General features: G+C 30.8%; 1 protein-coding gene across 1 annotated transcript; it reads left to right on the top strand.

The window, feature by feature from the left end:
• Positions 1-6,214: 6,214 nt before the first annotated feature.
• On the top strand, positions 6,215-14,627 carry LOC102584368 (ABC transporter A family member 7-like). The gene is made up of 18 exons (XM_006344325.2): positions 6,215-6,401; positions 6,815-7,196; positions 7,297-7,376; positions 7,491-7,635; positions 8,118-8,237; positions 8,326-8,450; positions 9,335-9,493; positions 10,185-10,347; positions 10,434-10,559; positions 10,673-10,756; positions 11,652-12,007; positions 12,099-12,296; positions 12,502-12,611; positions 12,725-12,809; positions 13,202-13,330; positions 13,415-13,520; positions 13,813-13,901; positions 14,159-14,627. The coding sequence occupies exons 1-18, from the start codon at positions 6,324-6,326 to the stop codon at positions 14,456-14,458; spliced, it is 2,835 nt and encodes a 944-aa protein (XP_006344387.1). The 5' UTR covers positions 6,215-6,323; the 3' UTR covers positions 14,459-14,627.
• Positions 14,628-17,966: the final 3,339 nt, after the last annotated feature.

A 17,966-nucleotide genomic window follows, 5' to 3' on the forward strand; every position in this document is an offset into this window, starting at 1 on the left:
TCCGCCCCCCCCCCCCCTATACGTTGATTTAGCAAAGAGAATGACTACACCCTCTTTTAGGAATGTAGGGATGAATAAAGCCATGTTCATGGATAATTAAGATTACTGATAATTTAAGGGATCGGGAGAAAACATATCAAGTTTTAGAGGAGTTTTTAGGTATTTTTGTCATTTAAAAAATTATTTATATCTCCTTCCAACCCTTTTCCATTAAGTTTCAGGCCATTTTTTGTACGTTATATCGGATTTGACTTATTTCCGTTACACCTTTTCTTCATTTCTTAAATTGCATATTATATGAGCGTCACTTGTTATATTTAAAATTTAGAAGTCTAGATTAAATTTAATAACATACTCTTAATCATAATTGAAGAACAAGTTAGAAACAAATTCACCGACTTTGGTAAGAAAAATCATCTTTCACTCATTTGGGCTCCTCATTAATATCATTACTTTAATTATACTTTCTGATTTCTTTTTAATATAATTGATTTGATTTTAATTTTATTTGAAAAATTAATCAAATAATATCATAAATATTATCCTTAATTGTAAATAAAAGATACAAAATACACATTAATAACTCGAAATAATCTCTACAATATAGTATTAAAAAAAAGATAAATTTCAGATCATACTTTCTAAATTACTTTAAAATATAACATTATATTTTTCATTTATTTTTTTGGGAAAATCTTGTAAACTTGACAGGGAAAAAAATAATAATCTATTTTTTGTTGAGTAAAAAGAAAAGTATTTGTCGAATAAGTTTATCTCGGAAATGAAAAAAAATGGAGAGGAAAAAATATATTGTATAATTATATTTGTTATACGTTTTAGAATATTTTCTGTTTAAAAATAAAGTTGGTCTTTTTTTTTTCTTAATTATTTTTCTGCTTTTTTTTTTAAGTCATCTTTGATCTCATTACACTTTCATCTATAATTTTATTTTGTCAAATAATAAATTTTTTTAAAACGGGGAGTATTCTTAACTTTAGATTAGGGAAACGATATTAATATTGGATATGTAAAATATATGTCATGAAAATAATTATATTAACGAGCAGCTAAATTAATGAAAGATGAGAATTTTCTTACCAAAATTAGTGAGTTTTTTCTTAATTTATTTTTTTAACTATGATTAAAAAGCTTGTTAAATTAAATGTAATCTAAAACCTTTAAATATTAAATAGAGTATGGCAAATATCACTCATCTAAATATGCACTTGAGAAAGAGAAAGTGTAACGGAGATGAGCCAAATCCTGTTATACCACTTTCGCACGTCCCTTAATGTCCAATCCCGTGATATTAGGGATTAATTATGATAATTAAGCATCCGAGTAGCATATACCATTTTTCTTTAAACATATATACCTCAAAACACAACAAAGAAACGTGTGTGTCAATTTTTTTAATTTTTAAAGATATCCCAGCTATTCTACTCTCAAAATTTAATAATTTAATTTAGTTATTATTTTTTCAATTGCAATCCTAGGCAGACTACCTGTACCTTGCTGTATATTAAAAGCTAAAAAAATGAAGATATTGAAAAGAGTATCTATATATAAAATATCGATCCTATATATATACATACATGTTCTAGTAGTTGCCTTCCTTTTAAATTGGATCGAAATAACTAAAATGTCAATTATAAATTAAATATAGCTCATGTTTTGTGAAATTTATTTTATTAGAACGTATGATATTAATGGCGATCTTAATGGGATTACATAATCTTTTGCCGGCCTATGGCTTCTTGTACTTGGCTTCACGTTTCGACTATGGCTTGAGATAATAATTTTTTTTTTAAAAAGACATCATTCTTTTATCTTACAATTTAAGGGCAATAAAACATTTGAAATAAGAAATTAATATATAGCAAAGTCATATTTTTGCTCTTATATATATCACATGCTTGCATGTGCCGGTCAAAGACTAATGTACGACATCAGAAATATATTTATTTTCTCCAAGCAGTTTTGTTTATTACACGTAAATACATCTTTAAGGTGTACCCCCTCCGTTCCTATTTATTTATCAAATTTTGACTTGACACACTTATTAAAAAATAGTGATTGATATAGTGAATTTACTATATTATCCTTATTAATTGATAGGATCTCAACCATATTTATTCACAACATTTTTCAAAGATATTAACTAAATGTTAATAAATTGAAGATATAATAAGATTTTTTTTTTTTGTCTTTCCTTAATTTGTCAAAAGTGACAGGTGAAAAGAGAAATCATATATAATGAAGTATTTTCTTCTCATTTAAGAAAGGGCCGGGGGATCAATGGTTCGGTTTTAGCAGTGTTATTAGCTTGTAATTATCATTATGATCCTTATATTATTAGATTGAGCATATTTAATTTTTAATTAAATGAAATGTGTAATTTTAATTTTTATATCTAACTTGAAGTTAACACCATTAATTTTTACCCCCTTTTTTATTCTTAAACAATCTCTCCTCGCTTTTTATCGCCAGAATGGATCGATTTTTCATATGAATTTGGTGATTATTTTATTTTCTCTCAAAATTTAGTTTGAGTTGGTATGTTAATAATTATATGAAAAAAGGCCTAAGCATGTTTAATGCTTGAGGAAATTTTGAGGTACAACCTAATATACAACAACAATAAATTACATAACAAAGTTTAATATCATTAGACAATATCGATATATTAATAGAGGTCGATTGTGAGATTACACTTTGATAAGTTTCTCATGCCACGACTTAATCTTTTAAAATTTCTAAAATAATTTTTTTAAGTGATCAAAGCTTAGAAATTTTCTTTCTCGTGAAAGTTTTAAAACAAGAACAAATGTCAAAGTTGTGATTAAATTACAAAATTAAGGTGATTAATATATGTTACACTTATCAATATTCATGGTGTTATTAGATTAACAAAAATGCGTTGTCCTATTTGTGACATTACGTTTTTGCGAAGATTGAATCTGCTAATTGCAAATGTCTTATGATTCAATTTAATTTTATATTATTTCCATCCACTAATATTTGAATATTGTTCGACTTCAAATGATTTTGTAGATTCTAGAAAAATCATAGAGTAATAAACTAATAACACATGGACTAAACAATTGTTTCCTTGTTAGGAATATAATGAAACAGCATCGAAAATTATAAAAAATGATGTTACACCTAAGCTCATATATATTAATTAATTAAACAACAAATAATGAGAAAAATAACATGTCTCTCACTTCTCTTTAATAATAAATAAAAATAATAAATATATATATAAATTTCACTTATTTTAATCATTAGATTTTATTTCGAAGATTTATCATTTTTGTTAAGTATTGCACGTTGACGTGTAAGAAATTTGTCTAAAGGCATATTTAGGAGACATTAAGGCACGAAACATAAACATTAATTTGAATTAGAATTAAATAAATGTAACAAATTAAAGAGTGATACCATTAGAGTTTAGACATAGCAATATTTAATGGCTTTACTTATCCTACCCATAATTAAAGTATGAACTCTATTTATCCTAGGGATAAGAGTCTGAAAAATATCTCAACTTTGGTTGAATTTGTTGTTGCGATACTAAACTTTCATGAGGACCTATTTAACACCGTATTTTAAACATATATATTTGTCCACGTGGACATAAAAAATAATGCAAAATTATAAATAGTAATGTGTCCACATGGGGCACATATAATACAATATTAAATAGTTCACGGGGTAAAAAATACGGTATTAAATAATCTAGGGAGGTAATAGGTCCTCATGAAAGTTTAGTATCGCAACAGCAAATCCGACCAAAATTGGGGTATTTTTCAGACCCTTATCCCAAAAAATAAAGAACACCAAGTTTTTCGTTGAAAAACCCTTCAAACCGAAGGTAACACCCACGGGATCGACAAGATCCAATTGCCTCACTATAACAATAAGAGGGTTACTATCACACCTCTTCATTTTTTTACAATTGTTAAGGGTGAGATGGGTTTTTAAAAAAAAATAAAGTAAAAGATTTTATTTTTTTTAGAGTCGCAACTTGGAATTGAGTTTTTTAGGTGTTCCAAGTCACCTGATAATTCCTAATTTAAAAAGAAAAAAAACTCTTTATTATTAGTCTACGAAAACAAATATTGGGTCCTACATATGAAGTTAATCCCTTCTTAATTCTAGGAAGTATTCTCCCCGTTTATTTTTATTTGTCACATTTATACTTAAATTTTATCATGAAAAAAATAATTATCTTTTCTTGATATGTTAAAACTTAAAAGTGATAACTAAAAGTAAAAATCTACAAATAAAGTAAACAGGGGAATATTAATTAGGCCAAAAATAAACAAATATGTCTTGTTTATTTATTTACTTTCATGGAAGTTCCAAGAACTTTCATATTATTATTTTTTCAATTAATAAATGAAACTGTATCAAAGAAGAATCCGTGTCTGGATGTGTGAATCTGTTAATAATGTATTACTTTAATAGTTAGACTTTGAATAGAAAATTTTGATTAATTAATAAATCACACGATTACTTCAAGCAGAACAATGACATCTTGATTGCTCCTTTCTTTTTATTGTTAAGACATATGGCTTTTAGAAAGAATCTGATTCAGGCTTTATTATAAAATTAATAGAAGTATAGAACCATATATTATATCAAGAAAATGCTGAAAATTGTTAGCCAACAATGAAAGAAGAAATTATACTATATTCACTTTGTAATACCGTTGAAATCCGAATTTAGTGGATGTTTGTAGGGGTGGATCTAGGAAATGGGGTGTAAATTTTCAGAAACTCAAAAAGTTTTGTGTGAATTCTATTAAATATAAAAATTATTTATTTGAAATCTTATAACAAAGTAAGCTTATGATTCAACAATATAAATGAGATTTGCTTAAGCTTTTGTGCCCTCTTTCTTGAAGTTTCGATTTTCCTTGGACACTTATGATTAAAAGAAACAATAATTGAGATAATTGAGAATCCATAAACTTCAAAATCTTAATTAATTATTTGTATTTAGTATTCGAGTCTGAAACTAAAAGAGCCATATTTTGAAGTTAAAATGTCAAAAGGAACAACATATTTTTGGATTGATCAAAAGAGATAAAGTGTAGGACTCTCAGTAACAAACAAGTTTAACTAACCACTCATCAAAATGACGTTTGACTATTTATTTTTAAATTATTGTGCAAAAACACACGACTTATTATTTTTCATTTCTTCTAAATCGTGAGAGACCAAACGACTCATTTGATCAAATTATAGCTAAATCATACTAATGAATTCTTAAAAGCTAATTATACAGTATAATCCACAAGGCAAATGATGTGCTCTATGCAAAATAATTCACAAATGTATGTTCCTTTGTTCATATTAATTTTTAGAAGAAAATGCACTATAATTCAGATGTGGCTAAGATAAAAGAAACACAAATAGGAAAGAGGAATAGCTAATAATTAAAGCGGCGAAACTCGAAAAAAAGAAGAAGACATTTCATGCAAAAATAACTTAAGGAGTTATTGTTGTAATCTAATATGAATACAAAAACAAATACACACTTTTTTTTTTCACTTGGTGTTCAATATTTATATTGGAGTGTAACCGTGTAGGGCTCCATTCAAGGAGTAACGCTCTATCATATCTAAGACTTAAATCTGAGACCTCTAATTAAGAAAAAAATAATCTCATCCACTGCATCACATTTATTAGTGGTATACACACTTAATTTTTCTGCTAGTAAAATTTTCCAAATGATCTTCAGAAAATTCCAAGTAACAAGGACAAGAAATGTTATTATAAGAACTTTGAATGACTAAACGAAACATTATACTAGTAAAATTAGCAGACTTTGCAACTTTTTGAAAAGGACATTTAAGTAGACAAATAACCAATGGAGTATGAACAAAGTTTTCTCTTTTAATTGACTTTCAAGGTCAAGTGAAAATCTCAATTCGTTAGTCGTTACTTGTTAGGTAATGTGGAAATAACGAAATTGCTAATTTTTGAACAAGAGAGAAAAGTATTTTCGGCGCGTAGCTAAACAAAATCAGACCGCGTGATGTAAAAAGGGCAGTTTAGTCATTTAGGCAGCCTCTTTCACCAGAATGAAAACGACAGAAAAGGGCAATTTCGTCAACTTACTTATTTCAAAAGAAAATGACTTTCTTCAACTGGTATATAAAGGAGATTCTTAAATTGAATTTCAATCGCTTCTTCATTCTGAGTTTCGAGTTCTCAAAAATTAAAAAAAATGGAGATTTCTCAATGAACTTTCTTTAGCTAATTTCAAACTAATTTAAAAATTAAAATTTAAAAAATACTTTCACTTCGAAAATGGCGGATTCGGTGCATGGTCCAGCGAGCTTCTCCACTCAAGCCAATGCTTTACTCAGAAAGAATTTGACTTTTCAGGTTTGTTTCTCTGTTTTTGATAAATTGAGCTCCGTTTCAATTTGTTTATCTGGTTGACATTGATTTTAAGAAAGCAAACAATACTTTTAAATCTCGTGATCTTAAATATATTCAAATGTCCTTTAATCTTATGAGCTTAGATATGACATGAGCAAAATTGAAGTTATAGAGTCTTCCAAAAGGAGTTTCTTTTTAAATTGGACTAAAATGGAAAGTAAGTCAAACAGATTGAAATAGAATGAGTATAATTTATGATTGGCATTTATAATTTGTATCTGAAGAAAAAATATATTTGTTATTGGTTAAATAGACTTTCTATACATTATTTTCAGGTAAAAAGTGATATTTGCAGTACTGTATTGTATTCTGAAATGGTATGTTTAACTCTTTATTTATTTACTTTTGTGTTGCAGAAAAGAGAGGTCAAGTCAAATATTCGTCTCATCTTGGTCCCTGTCATACTTTGTGCATTGCTAGTTCTCATTCAAGCTTTGATCAACAATGAGTTAGATAAACCATCAAACAATTGTGGCTGCAAATGTATTGACCAAAATGGTGATGGCATATGTGAACAAGTATGTGGTATTGAATACTCAGATTTGTCCCAAGTCGGCAGATGTCCAATTCCTAGTCCACCGGAATGGCCTCCCTTGTTACAGATACCGGCACCAGAGTATCGTGCTGTTCGAACTGATTTTACTTCATTTGGGGACTTGCCGGATGATTCTTGCAGAATAACGGGTTCTTGTCCTGCTACTATACTTCTGACTGGAACCAATCAGACTTTTGGAGAAAGTATGAATTGTTTTTCTGTGATCCTAGTATACTTGAAGTGAATTGAGTATTTTCTCTGATAGCATTCCTAATGTATGTCTAATATTATGGAACTTGATAGGTATGCGTAGAAATTTGTTCAGCAGTGGATCAACTCTCAACTCCTCTGACATTTTCTATAGCTTAGCCAATAATGTCTTGGTGAGCCTCTCTCTCCATTTAGCTTATTTTATTTTTCTCATTCCCTTGATATTCACTATGCATAGGTTCAAAATTTACTCTTTGTTTGATGATTAATCACCTTCCGATTCTCAGGGTTCTGATTCACCAACTAAGGTTATGAATTTTCTTGAGTCAGCTTTCTTCTCCGACCTGCCAGTCTACAACGTTCAATCGCAGTGTTCTCCAAACTCCACATTTTCTATTCCATTAGATATTGGTTCTACAAATATTCAGCAAGGTAGTCAACTTATCTTCTTTACTGCTTTTTGACTTGCCTTAACTTTTTTTATGTTAGATATTGCATGTCTAAATTGAGGAAGAAGGCATAATGCTTAGGTTGAAAAAGTTTACTAGTTTGGTGTATAACTTACATCGGATTAGTTTAAGCTTTAGCCAGAGAACTTGAGTCTAAGTGTTGTGGCTATGGTGTGATCTTAGTAGGAAAAGTTTCTATTACGGAAGATATTTTAGCTTTGATATTTTATTGTTCAGCCCGAACATGCTTTCCAAACTATTTGATTGAATTCTTCGAGTTTACTTGACGCATTTGTAACCAATGGGAAGATAAGCACATGCTTTGACATTCCGTTAAGATTAAAGATGTTATATATACTAATAGTTGAGTAATGTCAAAAAAGTTAGATCCTTCCACACAAACAAGCTTATGTATTTCCATATTGAGTTTATATAATTTATAGCTTTGTTAATTGTCTGCTGCAGAGATAAGTTGTTTAAACGGTTTACACTTGTGGCGTAATAGTTCTGATGAGATCAATGATGAGCTTTATAAAGGTTACAGGAAGGGGAATTCAGAGGAAAAGATAAATGAGATAATAGCAGGTTTTTCTGGTGCCTTCTGCATATATGTCCTTATGTATAACCATGCTATTCCAGTATCGTCTTAACTTTGTGTGATCTCTTTTTGCAGCATATGATTTCCTTAATTCAGATAGGAATAGTTTCAATGTGATTATTTGGTATAACTCTACCTATAAGAATGACACAGGCAATCAACCTATGGCATTGACAAGGGTTCCTCGTTCGGTGAATTTGGTAAACCTTTCACTTTCTACTTCCATGTTCTTCTGTATGTAATTTGTTCTTGGCCCTTGTAAATTTTGTATTGCTGATCATAGCACAGTGAAGGAAATCCTTAATATCATGAAATTAGTTCCATTTACTTGAGTAGGGCATGACAGGCACGGGGTGGATATTTGGAGTTCTCAGTGCATTTCTGCTTTTCCCTTCTTTATGATGCTCTAGTCTCTCAAATAAATTTGTGCATGTTTTGATACATCAGTATGTGTAAATAATTATAATTTAAATATCTACATGCACGCACGGATATACAAATAAGATTTGCTGGTATGCTTTGAGGGTAGAAAGAGACTTGTTTTAATTTAATACTTTATGACTGCTTTGTCTAGATATTGGTACTAGCTGGACAGACCATAATCCTGTCCTTATACTCTTGATTGCTCATTAGAACATACTATAGATTGTCTGATTTCCTTAGTCTCTTAGTAAGTTTAGAGTAGAGTAGTACTTAATCATGACAAGAAGCAGCTGTTTTTGAAAGAGCTGGAAGTGGTAATTCTGATCATATTTTTGCTTCATAATGGAACTGGATAAAATAAGTTCTTTTGCATCGACAAATGTAATTGTCAGCTCTTCACGTTGTCGAATTGTCCAGTTAATTAGCAAGAACATGTTGTTTCAACATTGACCATTACTAAGAAATATCAAGTTGCCTGTTCCTTATCTCACTAGCAATTCAAAGGTCCTCAGACTGATTTGCTTCACATTGCTTCCTCTTGAATGAAAGGAATGAATATCTATGTCAATCTCTGTTGATTCTTTATGAAAGGCTAATTGTAGTTATACTAAACCTATTTATGTTATTGATGTGCTAAATTCTTGATAAATGTTATGTACAGGCATCAAATGCCTACCTTCAATCTTTGCTTGGACCTTCGGCAAAAATGCTGTTCGAGTTTGTCAAAGAAATGCCCAAACCAGAAACAAAACTCAGGCTGGACTTTGCTTCTCTACTGGGACCACTATTCTTTACATGGGTGGTTTCACAACTCTTTCCTGTAAGTTAATATGTCCTGTTTAATCGTAATGGTACTTGTTCAATTGGCCATCTCCTTGGCAGACAAATTTGTTTTTTTATTAATGCTATTGTTGATGCCAACTGGTCAGCTATCCATTTCCAAGACAACTTTCTTGCACTCATTAACTGCTTGTTTAGTATTTACCTCATTTTATGTGTTGGAGGAATGAGGAGTGAAAGTTAACATCTTATTTTGTCACAGTATGAGTTTTAAGTCTTCCTTTTATTTCTCTTTTGCTGAACATGGTTTATTTTTTGGTTCGTGTACGAGAATAAAGACTGTTTTGTTTGATAGAAGAGCTAAGAAGTATTAGTTCTTTAGGACTTCTAAACTGTTAATTCAGTTATTCCAAGAAATACTTACAAGAATTCATCATAGTAAACATGCATTTAATTTCTTTTCATAGTGCCAGGCTTCTTTAACTCGGCACTTTGTCAATCATAACATTTTTCTGAGTATTACTGCGCCTTTTGGCGATCAGTATTTCTGAAATTCCTCCAATGTTTATTTTCTTTACTATCGTACCTTGTTAGATTTTATCTTATAAATTTGTGACACAGTGATTGCATACACTATCAGCCTTTATACAGATGTTATCTTTTAATTTATCATATGGTCCTATATAATTCTTTATGCTCGTCATATTTATTGCATGATTTATTGTGTGTAGGTTGTTTTGATAGCTCTAGTTTATGAGAAGGAGCAGAAACTAAGAATCATGATGAAAATGCATGGACTTGCGGATGTTCCCTATTGGATGATTTCTTATGCTTATTTTTTGGTCATATCTACTATATACATGTTCTGTTTTGTGATTTTCGGCTCATTAGTAGGTAAGTTTACAGCTACTCAGTTGAGCCTTTCTGTGAACTTGAGTTGCCTGATACAAATTTCATTTTTCCCCTTATCCTTTTTGCAGGCTTGAAGTTCTTTTTGGTTAATGATTACAGCATCCAGTTCGTGTTTTACTTCATTTACATAAACTTGCAAGTGTCCCTTGCTTTTCTAGTTGCTGCGTTTTTCTCGAATATTAAGACAGCCACAGGTTTGATATCTGCAATTGAAGTTGTTAATATTGCAAGGATGAGCCAATATTTCATATTAACTTTCAGCATCAAACATGATATGACTAATTCTTCTTACTTGACATTGTAACAGTCATCGGCTATATGATGGTGTTTGCAAACGGACTCTTGGCAGCATTCCTTTTCCAGTTCTTTCTCCAGGATAATTCATTTCCCAGTAAGTTCAGGAAATTTAAGGATGTCTCGCTAACTCTTTGATCATCTAGTTGGAACTATAAATCATGATTCTCGTAGTTGCAACACCTTGTCACCTCCAGATTGATGATAATTTATTGAAGCAATACATTTGTACTGACCTGCAGTTCATTAGGGACCTTTTGAGGGGATTGCATCATTCAGTTTCTATAGTGAAAGTTAATGGCATGTCTGTTTATTTTATCTGCTTACCTAGAGCTCTCAGGAACTACTAAATATGTTAAATGGGAGGAGAATGTTGTCAGGGGATATTTAAGAAGGTAGGGTGAAAGGCAGTAAAGGGTAAGGAGAGAAGAAGAATTCATATTCATGAATCCTTCAAAAGTCAAAAGAAGGAAAGTTAAGTGGTTAGAGTGCTGCAGCCCCTCATCATTCTCTACCACTGCATCCCGACTAAAAAGTTCATTCTTTCTCCTGACTGTATTCAATATAAGTGGCTTCACGTTATAAAAATTTAAGGAATGGGATGAGAAAGTACTAAATCAAGTTTGATAGGATTCTACTCCAGTACTCCAAATTAAATATATACAACAATTGTCTTTTTACATTTTTCTGTTGGATTTGCTGCTGCAATGTTGGTTTGTTCCCTAATGTCTCCAGGCTTTGAATGAAAATAGGGAACAAATTACTGTGTTCCTTCTAATGTTCCCTTCCGTTACCAAGCAGCATGGGAGCTATATACTTTCATTAGGCGAAGATAACAACTTCTTTTCCTTTACTTCTCTTCTGTGCCAAAAATAATGTTGAAAATTGCGATAGTGGTCAGATAGTTTTGCCTCTATTTCTCCTGATATTCTGTTTGGTTTTGTTTTTCACCTTTGTATAATCTTCTGGTAAATTCTATCATGACTTTGTAGGAGGCTGGATCATAGTTATGGAACTTTATCCTGGATTTTCTCTTTTTCGTGGATTATACGAGTTTTCCTACTATGCTTTCCTTGGTAATTATATGGGAACAGATGGTATGAGATGGAAAGATTTGAGTGATGGAAAAAATGGGATGAAGGAGGTCCTAATAATTATGATAGTGCAGTGGTTGGTGTTTATCGTTCTTGCTTATTACATTGATCAGATTACATCATCAGGGAAAGATCCCCTTTTTTTCTTGAGGAACTTCCGGAAGAAGCCTTCACATCCTATCAGGAAACTTAGTTTATCAAAGGAGGAGACTAAAGTTTTTGTACAAATGGAGAAACCTGATGTTGCTCAGGAGGTAAACATTTGACGTTTCTCGTGAAAAACATTTTCCTCTTGTGATTTATTCCCATCTACAAAACTAACCATATTGAACCTCCTTTCAACAGAGGGAGAGAGTTGAGCAGTTGCTCGAATCAAATACAGGTCATGCCATCATTTGTGACAATTTGAAAAAGGTTTACCCAGGGAAAGATGGAAACCCTGAGAAATTTGCCGTGAGAGGATTGTCACTTGCTTTGCCTCAAGGGGAATGTTTTGGTATGCTAGGTCCCAATGGTGCTGGCAAAACTACTTTTATTAGCATGGTCAGTCCTGTTGTCTATTTAGTGTTATATGTATCTTCGTAAATCTTAAGTTTTAGTCACTATGTGATCTTTATAACTTCAAAAACACATTCTTAGGGCCCTTCTTCTTGTAGTCGGATATAATGTATACTGATTTTTCTTTCATTTACTTAGATTGCAAAATCTGAAAACTCTACATCCCGTAGTGATCTTTTTCTGTTAACAGATGATTGGGCTCATAAAACCAAGCTCTGGTACTGCATATGCTCAGGGTATGGATATTCGAACAGACATGGATATGATATACACCAACATGGGTGTATGTCCACAGCATGAGTAAGAATCTATTTTCTATTAAGTCAAGTTTATATGTGATCCCTTCTCCTTCCTGCAAATATCAGTGCCATAATACTAATTGCCTTTTTTTTTCATGTGGAATTTTATTTCAGCTTACTTTGGGAAAAATTAACAGGAAGGGAGCACCTACTTTTCTATGGAAGGCTTAAAAATCTTAAAGGAGCTGTCTTGACACAAGTAAGTTAATGGATCATGTATTAACTTTTACTCGGGCTTATGTGGAGCACTTGCAAAATTGAAGTTTTCGCTGTTAGAGCAGAAATGTTGATTCAGCTATGTTACCACCAATTAGCATAACTTGTCCCATTGCCAGGATATTGTTACTGATATCTATATCAATAGCACAAGGAATTGGTTGAGTTCTTCCCCCTCTCCTCCCTCTCTCCTGCCTAACTCACCAAACAACTCCCCAAGGTCCTTAAAGTACATGAGATGTTCAAATTTTGGGATTGGAATAAGGGCAATTAGTTGTCGAGGCAATCTGAAAGACAAAATGTTGATGAAATTGACTCATCCAAAAGAGATGTTTTTTTATGTATTTGGGCTCATTATACCTTTCCTGTCTACAGGCAGTTGAAGAATCTCTTAAGAGTGTCAACTTGTTTCATGGAGGCGTTGCTGATAAGCAATCTGGGAAATACAGCGGAGGAATGAAAAGGAGACTAAGTGTTGCTATCTCACTGATTGGAGATCCCAAGGTATGTTAGTGCTACCATCCATCCTCATAGAAAGACAATCAGAGATGTGTATTGATATTCTTTTGTGGTTTATGTATTTTCCAGGTTGTCTACATGGATGAGCCTAGTACTGGACTGGATCCAGCTTCACGAAATAACTTGTGGAATGTGGTCAAACGTGCAAAGAAAGATAGAGCAATTATTCTCACAAGTAATTTAACGTTACTTCTCTTGCTTCTTTGTTGCCCCTTTTGACCTGAATAAACTTTGTGAAGGTTTCTCCAATTACGCATGTTCTTTAAACAACAGTATAAAGTAATCGTAATAGTACCGATAATGGGATATTATGCATTGTACACTAGTTTCTTGTCATTCCACATTAATTCGGATGTTCTATCCCAACATATCTTGGACTTTGCACACCTGAATTATTTCCTTGTTACTTCCTAACCCCTGGTTTATGAGACCATTAATATGACAACTCATAAGGATAACAATTTCAGCTCATTCAATGGAAGAAGCGGAGCATCTATGTGATCGACTAGGAATATTCGTGGATGGCAACTTGCAGTGTGTAGGAAATGCCAAAGAGGTAATTTTGAGCCTTCAAGAATTTTTTTGAAATCCTGTACATTTTCTGTGCTTCCCTCACTGTTATGAGATTGTGGACAAGGTACTCGTTTGATAGGAATAGTAATGTGTTCATAAGTAAGAATGAAGGGAAGTGGAGACTTGTTTTGAAATATAATGCTGCAAGTGTTGAGTCAGTTTATATATTTTTCGATGTCTCCTTCTGATACCATTAATTTTCCAACTGTTCTGACCATGTACTCCCCTGCTGGATGACAGTTGAAGGGAAGATACGGAGGGTCATATGTGTTTACGATGACAACATCATCAGATAAGGAGGAGGAAGTGGAGCACATGGTGCGATGTCTATCTCCAAATGCCAACAGGATATACCATTTATCGGGGACACAGAAATTTGAGTTGCCAAAGCAAGAGGTCAGAATTGCAGATGTATTTGAAGCTGTTGAGAAAGCAAAGAGTAGATTCACAGTTTATGCTTGGGGTCTGGCTGATACAACTTTGGAGGACGTGTTTATCAAGGTTGCTCGCACTGCTCAGGCTTTCAATGTCCTCTCTTGACATGCATTTAAGCACCAATATCTACATTTTATAGCGGCCCAAGTTTCTCATTTTGTGAAGATTTTGTCTGTTTCTCTCTATCATACATTTGTGTTACTACATTCATTTCATGTAGATATATATGTTTTTAGTACATTGGAGGATAATGTAAATATCATTTTTCATAAATGATAATATATACAGTTTTCTTCCCAACATTTGTTTCATACTGAAGTGTTGATGACACAATTGTTTCATGCCTACAACCTTTTTGTCTTTCATTTAAATGACTACTTGTATGGATACATTACTTGTGTACTCTGCAGAGTATTTTTGGTGAGAGTTCGAAAATCAGCCTCAAATGGGTAAATTTTTCTGGAATATTGTTTATGAATCTTGTCAAATAACAGCCTAGAGAAAATGGCAATTTTATTTGTTTCTGTAAATGTTTCTAAGTTTAATGTAATCATGACTAATTTAGATATATTTCATCAAATTGTGAAAATAATTGGTGAAATTCAATCACACTATACTTCAATACTATTCAATTTAGATATGGACAATTGGGGACCAAGCTAGCCCATTTTGAAAAGTTGTTTCTACAAAATAGCTCAGTTTCTTCTACTTTTTAAAAAGAATTGGTCTTCTTCATTTTGGGTTTGGGGTACCCTATGAGTTATAGAGAAAGGTACAATAGGAGGACCCCTAACTGAACTAGAACTAGCGGCTATAATATTGCACGAAAAGTTGAAAACTATCTTTTTTTAGTTATTAAGGAAAAACGGTGAAGTGATGACAAAATGAGGAGTCAAAGGTGGAAATTCAGATATCCAAAACTATCAATGTCGAGAAAGTTCAAACTATTAAATGGCAACTCTAATATCAGATTTATTTTTGTTCTTCAATATCCTTTTCTTCTTTTTTTCATTTCCTTTAAGTTAGTTTCTAACGTTCTTTTAATCCTCATAGTTTAATAGTTATATTACTGGTGTATAATCTTAAATCTTAGGATTTGATTTAAGAAATAAGTAGTTAATGTTATAAGTAAAATATGAAACAATTTTTTTTAATATAATGAAAAGTGAAAATGAACCGTGGGATTAAATTGTAAGCAATATATGTTATTGCTTTATTGGTAGTTCATAAGTTTTCTATGTGAAGCCAGCATATTTAATTAGAACGGTTGAAGTAACACAAGATACTTGTGTTGTGTAATCTGAAAGAATTAGTGCTAATTATGGGAAATAAATAAGGAAAGTGACTTTCTTTTTTGGCTAAAAAAATAAAGACTTGGGATATTATGGGTTAAATATAACTAATTAATACTTTGTACACTAACATGAGTTGTGGTGTAGTGGTGTTACTACTTTCACCTTTAACTAAAGGTCTCAGATTCGAGCCATGGGTATGAAAAAAATCCTGTTGAGAGCGCCCTGTCACCTAAATACACCGGATGGAACAAAATAATAATAATTTATACTTTGTGCATTACAAGTTATAGGTGTAATGTCAATTTGATGCTTATTTATTTTTTATAATCAAAGTATTCAAATCATTTTATATCTCAATTATTTTAGTATATATCTAGTCTTAATTGACAAGCTATTTCTTCTATGTGAACATCCATCTTAAAACTGTGAATGCTATTTAATTTTTATATACCCAATTTCCTATCATCTGAACAAACGACAATTTCAATTTGACAAATGCTCCTATATGAGATATCAGATAAGGTGAGAAAATATTTTTAAAATGAAAGAAAATTTGAAGGATGGAATAGTAAATCTATCACATCTTGAAAGATTAAGTACAAGGTTTGATTTTAGTTATTTGGAATAGTAAATATATCACATCCAAATAATGAAATTGCTTAATGAAAAGAAAAATTATGTGATAACTAATTACTACAACTGTCAGCTTTTAAAAAAAGTCAGAATTCGTGCTTTGGAATTAATTGACAAGAACCGTCTACTTTACATATTTTTAGATCCGATTTCTCTTCGTTTCTCTTTTCTACATTTTTTCCCCTATTTATATGTGTGATACCTATATTACTTAAATATCAAAGGTTTATTAAATTAATTTTCTTAAATAAAAGAGTATGCTTATTAATCATGATTAAAACAAGAGAACTTATTTGTGTGATACCTATATCACCTAAATATCAAAGGTTTAAATAAATTAATTTTATTAATTAAAAGAGTATATTACTAATCATGATTAAAATAAGAGATATGGCTATTTAAATTTCCTGATTTTAATAAGAAAATATCGATCTCCTAAAATTTTGGAAGAAAGGAATGAAATTGACTTCAATTAAGAGTCTGTTTGGCATTGGTGTTGAGAATATATCTCTTATTAATTAATTAACATGTCTCATATATTTGGATAAGTTTCATTTAATATTTTTATTTTTATTTTTATATAATAAATTTTATATATTTTACTATACATTTATGTATTATTATTTTATTTACTATTTTGTAGAATTAGAAGAAAAAAAGTAACAACAATATTTTTGCAAGATTAGAAAAAATAAAAAAACAATTAAATATTTTAAATCTCCAAAAAATATTGATTGAAAATTTGAATATGAATATTTTAATTTAATAAAAATAAAAAATTAATTTTATTTTTTGTAATAGATGTTTGAACTAGTTTCTCTCTATAAAATAATATTAATATTAAAAGTACATTAATACTTGTCCTTTATCCGTTTTATCGTAATTTGACTCTCATAAGCACTTTTAAAAAAGATTAGTCAAACAAAATTTGCTTTTAGAAAACACTTATCAAATGAATTAACCAAACACAAATTATTATTTTTCAAAAACACTTTTCTGAAAAGTTATTTTTTTTAAAATTACTTCTGAAAATAAGCTATTTTTAGTTGTAATGCCAAACAGACTCTAAATAGCATTAAACTTTTGATATGAAATGAGTTTTTCCATAGTTTTATAACACTGTATCACAATCAAGATCCCTAAATATTTTTGTTCTAAAAAAGATTCTATCCATTTTTTGGAAAAGTTAATCTAACAAAAAAACCAGTTTATATTTCTTTGATATTTTACGGAGAAGTAATCTTTGATACTTTTTATTTAATATCTAAATTCTACTATATGATTTAAATTGTTTTTTTTGTTGTAAAACAATTTATTTAAATGTTGATTTTGAATTGGCAGAAATTTTAGTCTACGAAGAAGCAACTTTTTTGTGTGTGAATGAAAAAATAAGTTCAGTATAAATAACAAAAATGATTAAGATGGTTTTATTTTTATCTAAAATTGGATAAACTTAAATGATAATATATCTCCTTCTTAACCATAATTAAGACACTAGATTACTTTAAAATCTACGTCATTAATATTTAAATGGGATAAGGGCCTGAAAAATACCCCAACTTTTGTCGGATTTGTTGTTGCGATACTAAACTTTCATGAGGACCTATTACCTCCCTAGACTATTTAATACCGTATTTTTTTACCCCCTGAACTATTTAATAGTGTATTTTAAAGGTATATATGTG

This window comes from Solanum tuberosum, unplaced genomic scaffold, assembly GCF_000226075.1.
Source record: "Solanum tuberosum cultivar DM 1-3 516 R44 unplaced genomic scaffold, SolTub_3.0 scf00055, whole genome shotgun sequence".
NCBI lineage: Eukaryota > Viridiplantae > Streptophyta > Magnoliopsida > Solanales > Solanaceae > Solanum > Solanum tuberosum.

Coding starts and splice junctions, on each gene's coding strand:
- LOC102584368 (XM_006344325.2), top strand. CDS start 6,324: ATGGCGGATTCGGTGCATGGTCCAGCGAGCTTCTCCACTCAAGCCAAT. Junction 10,348..10,433: donor GATTTTCGGCTCATTAGTAG/GTAAGTTTACAG, acceptor TCCTTTTTGCAG/GCTTGAAGTTCTTTTTGGTT. Junction 10,757..11,651: donor CCAGGATAATTCATTTCCCA/GTAAGTTCAGGA, acceptor ATGACTTTGTAG/GAGGCTGGATCATAGTTATG.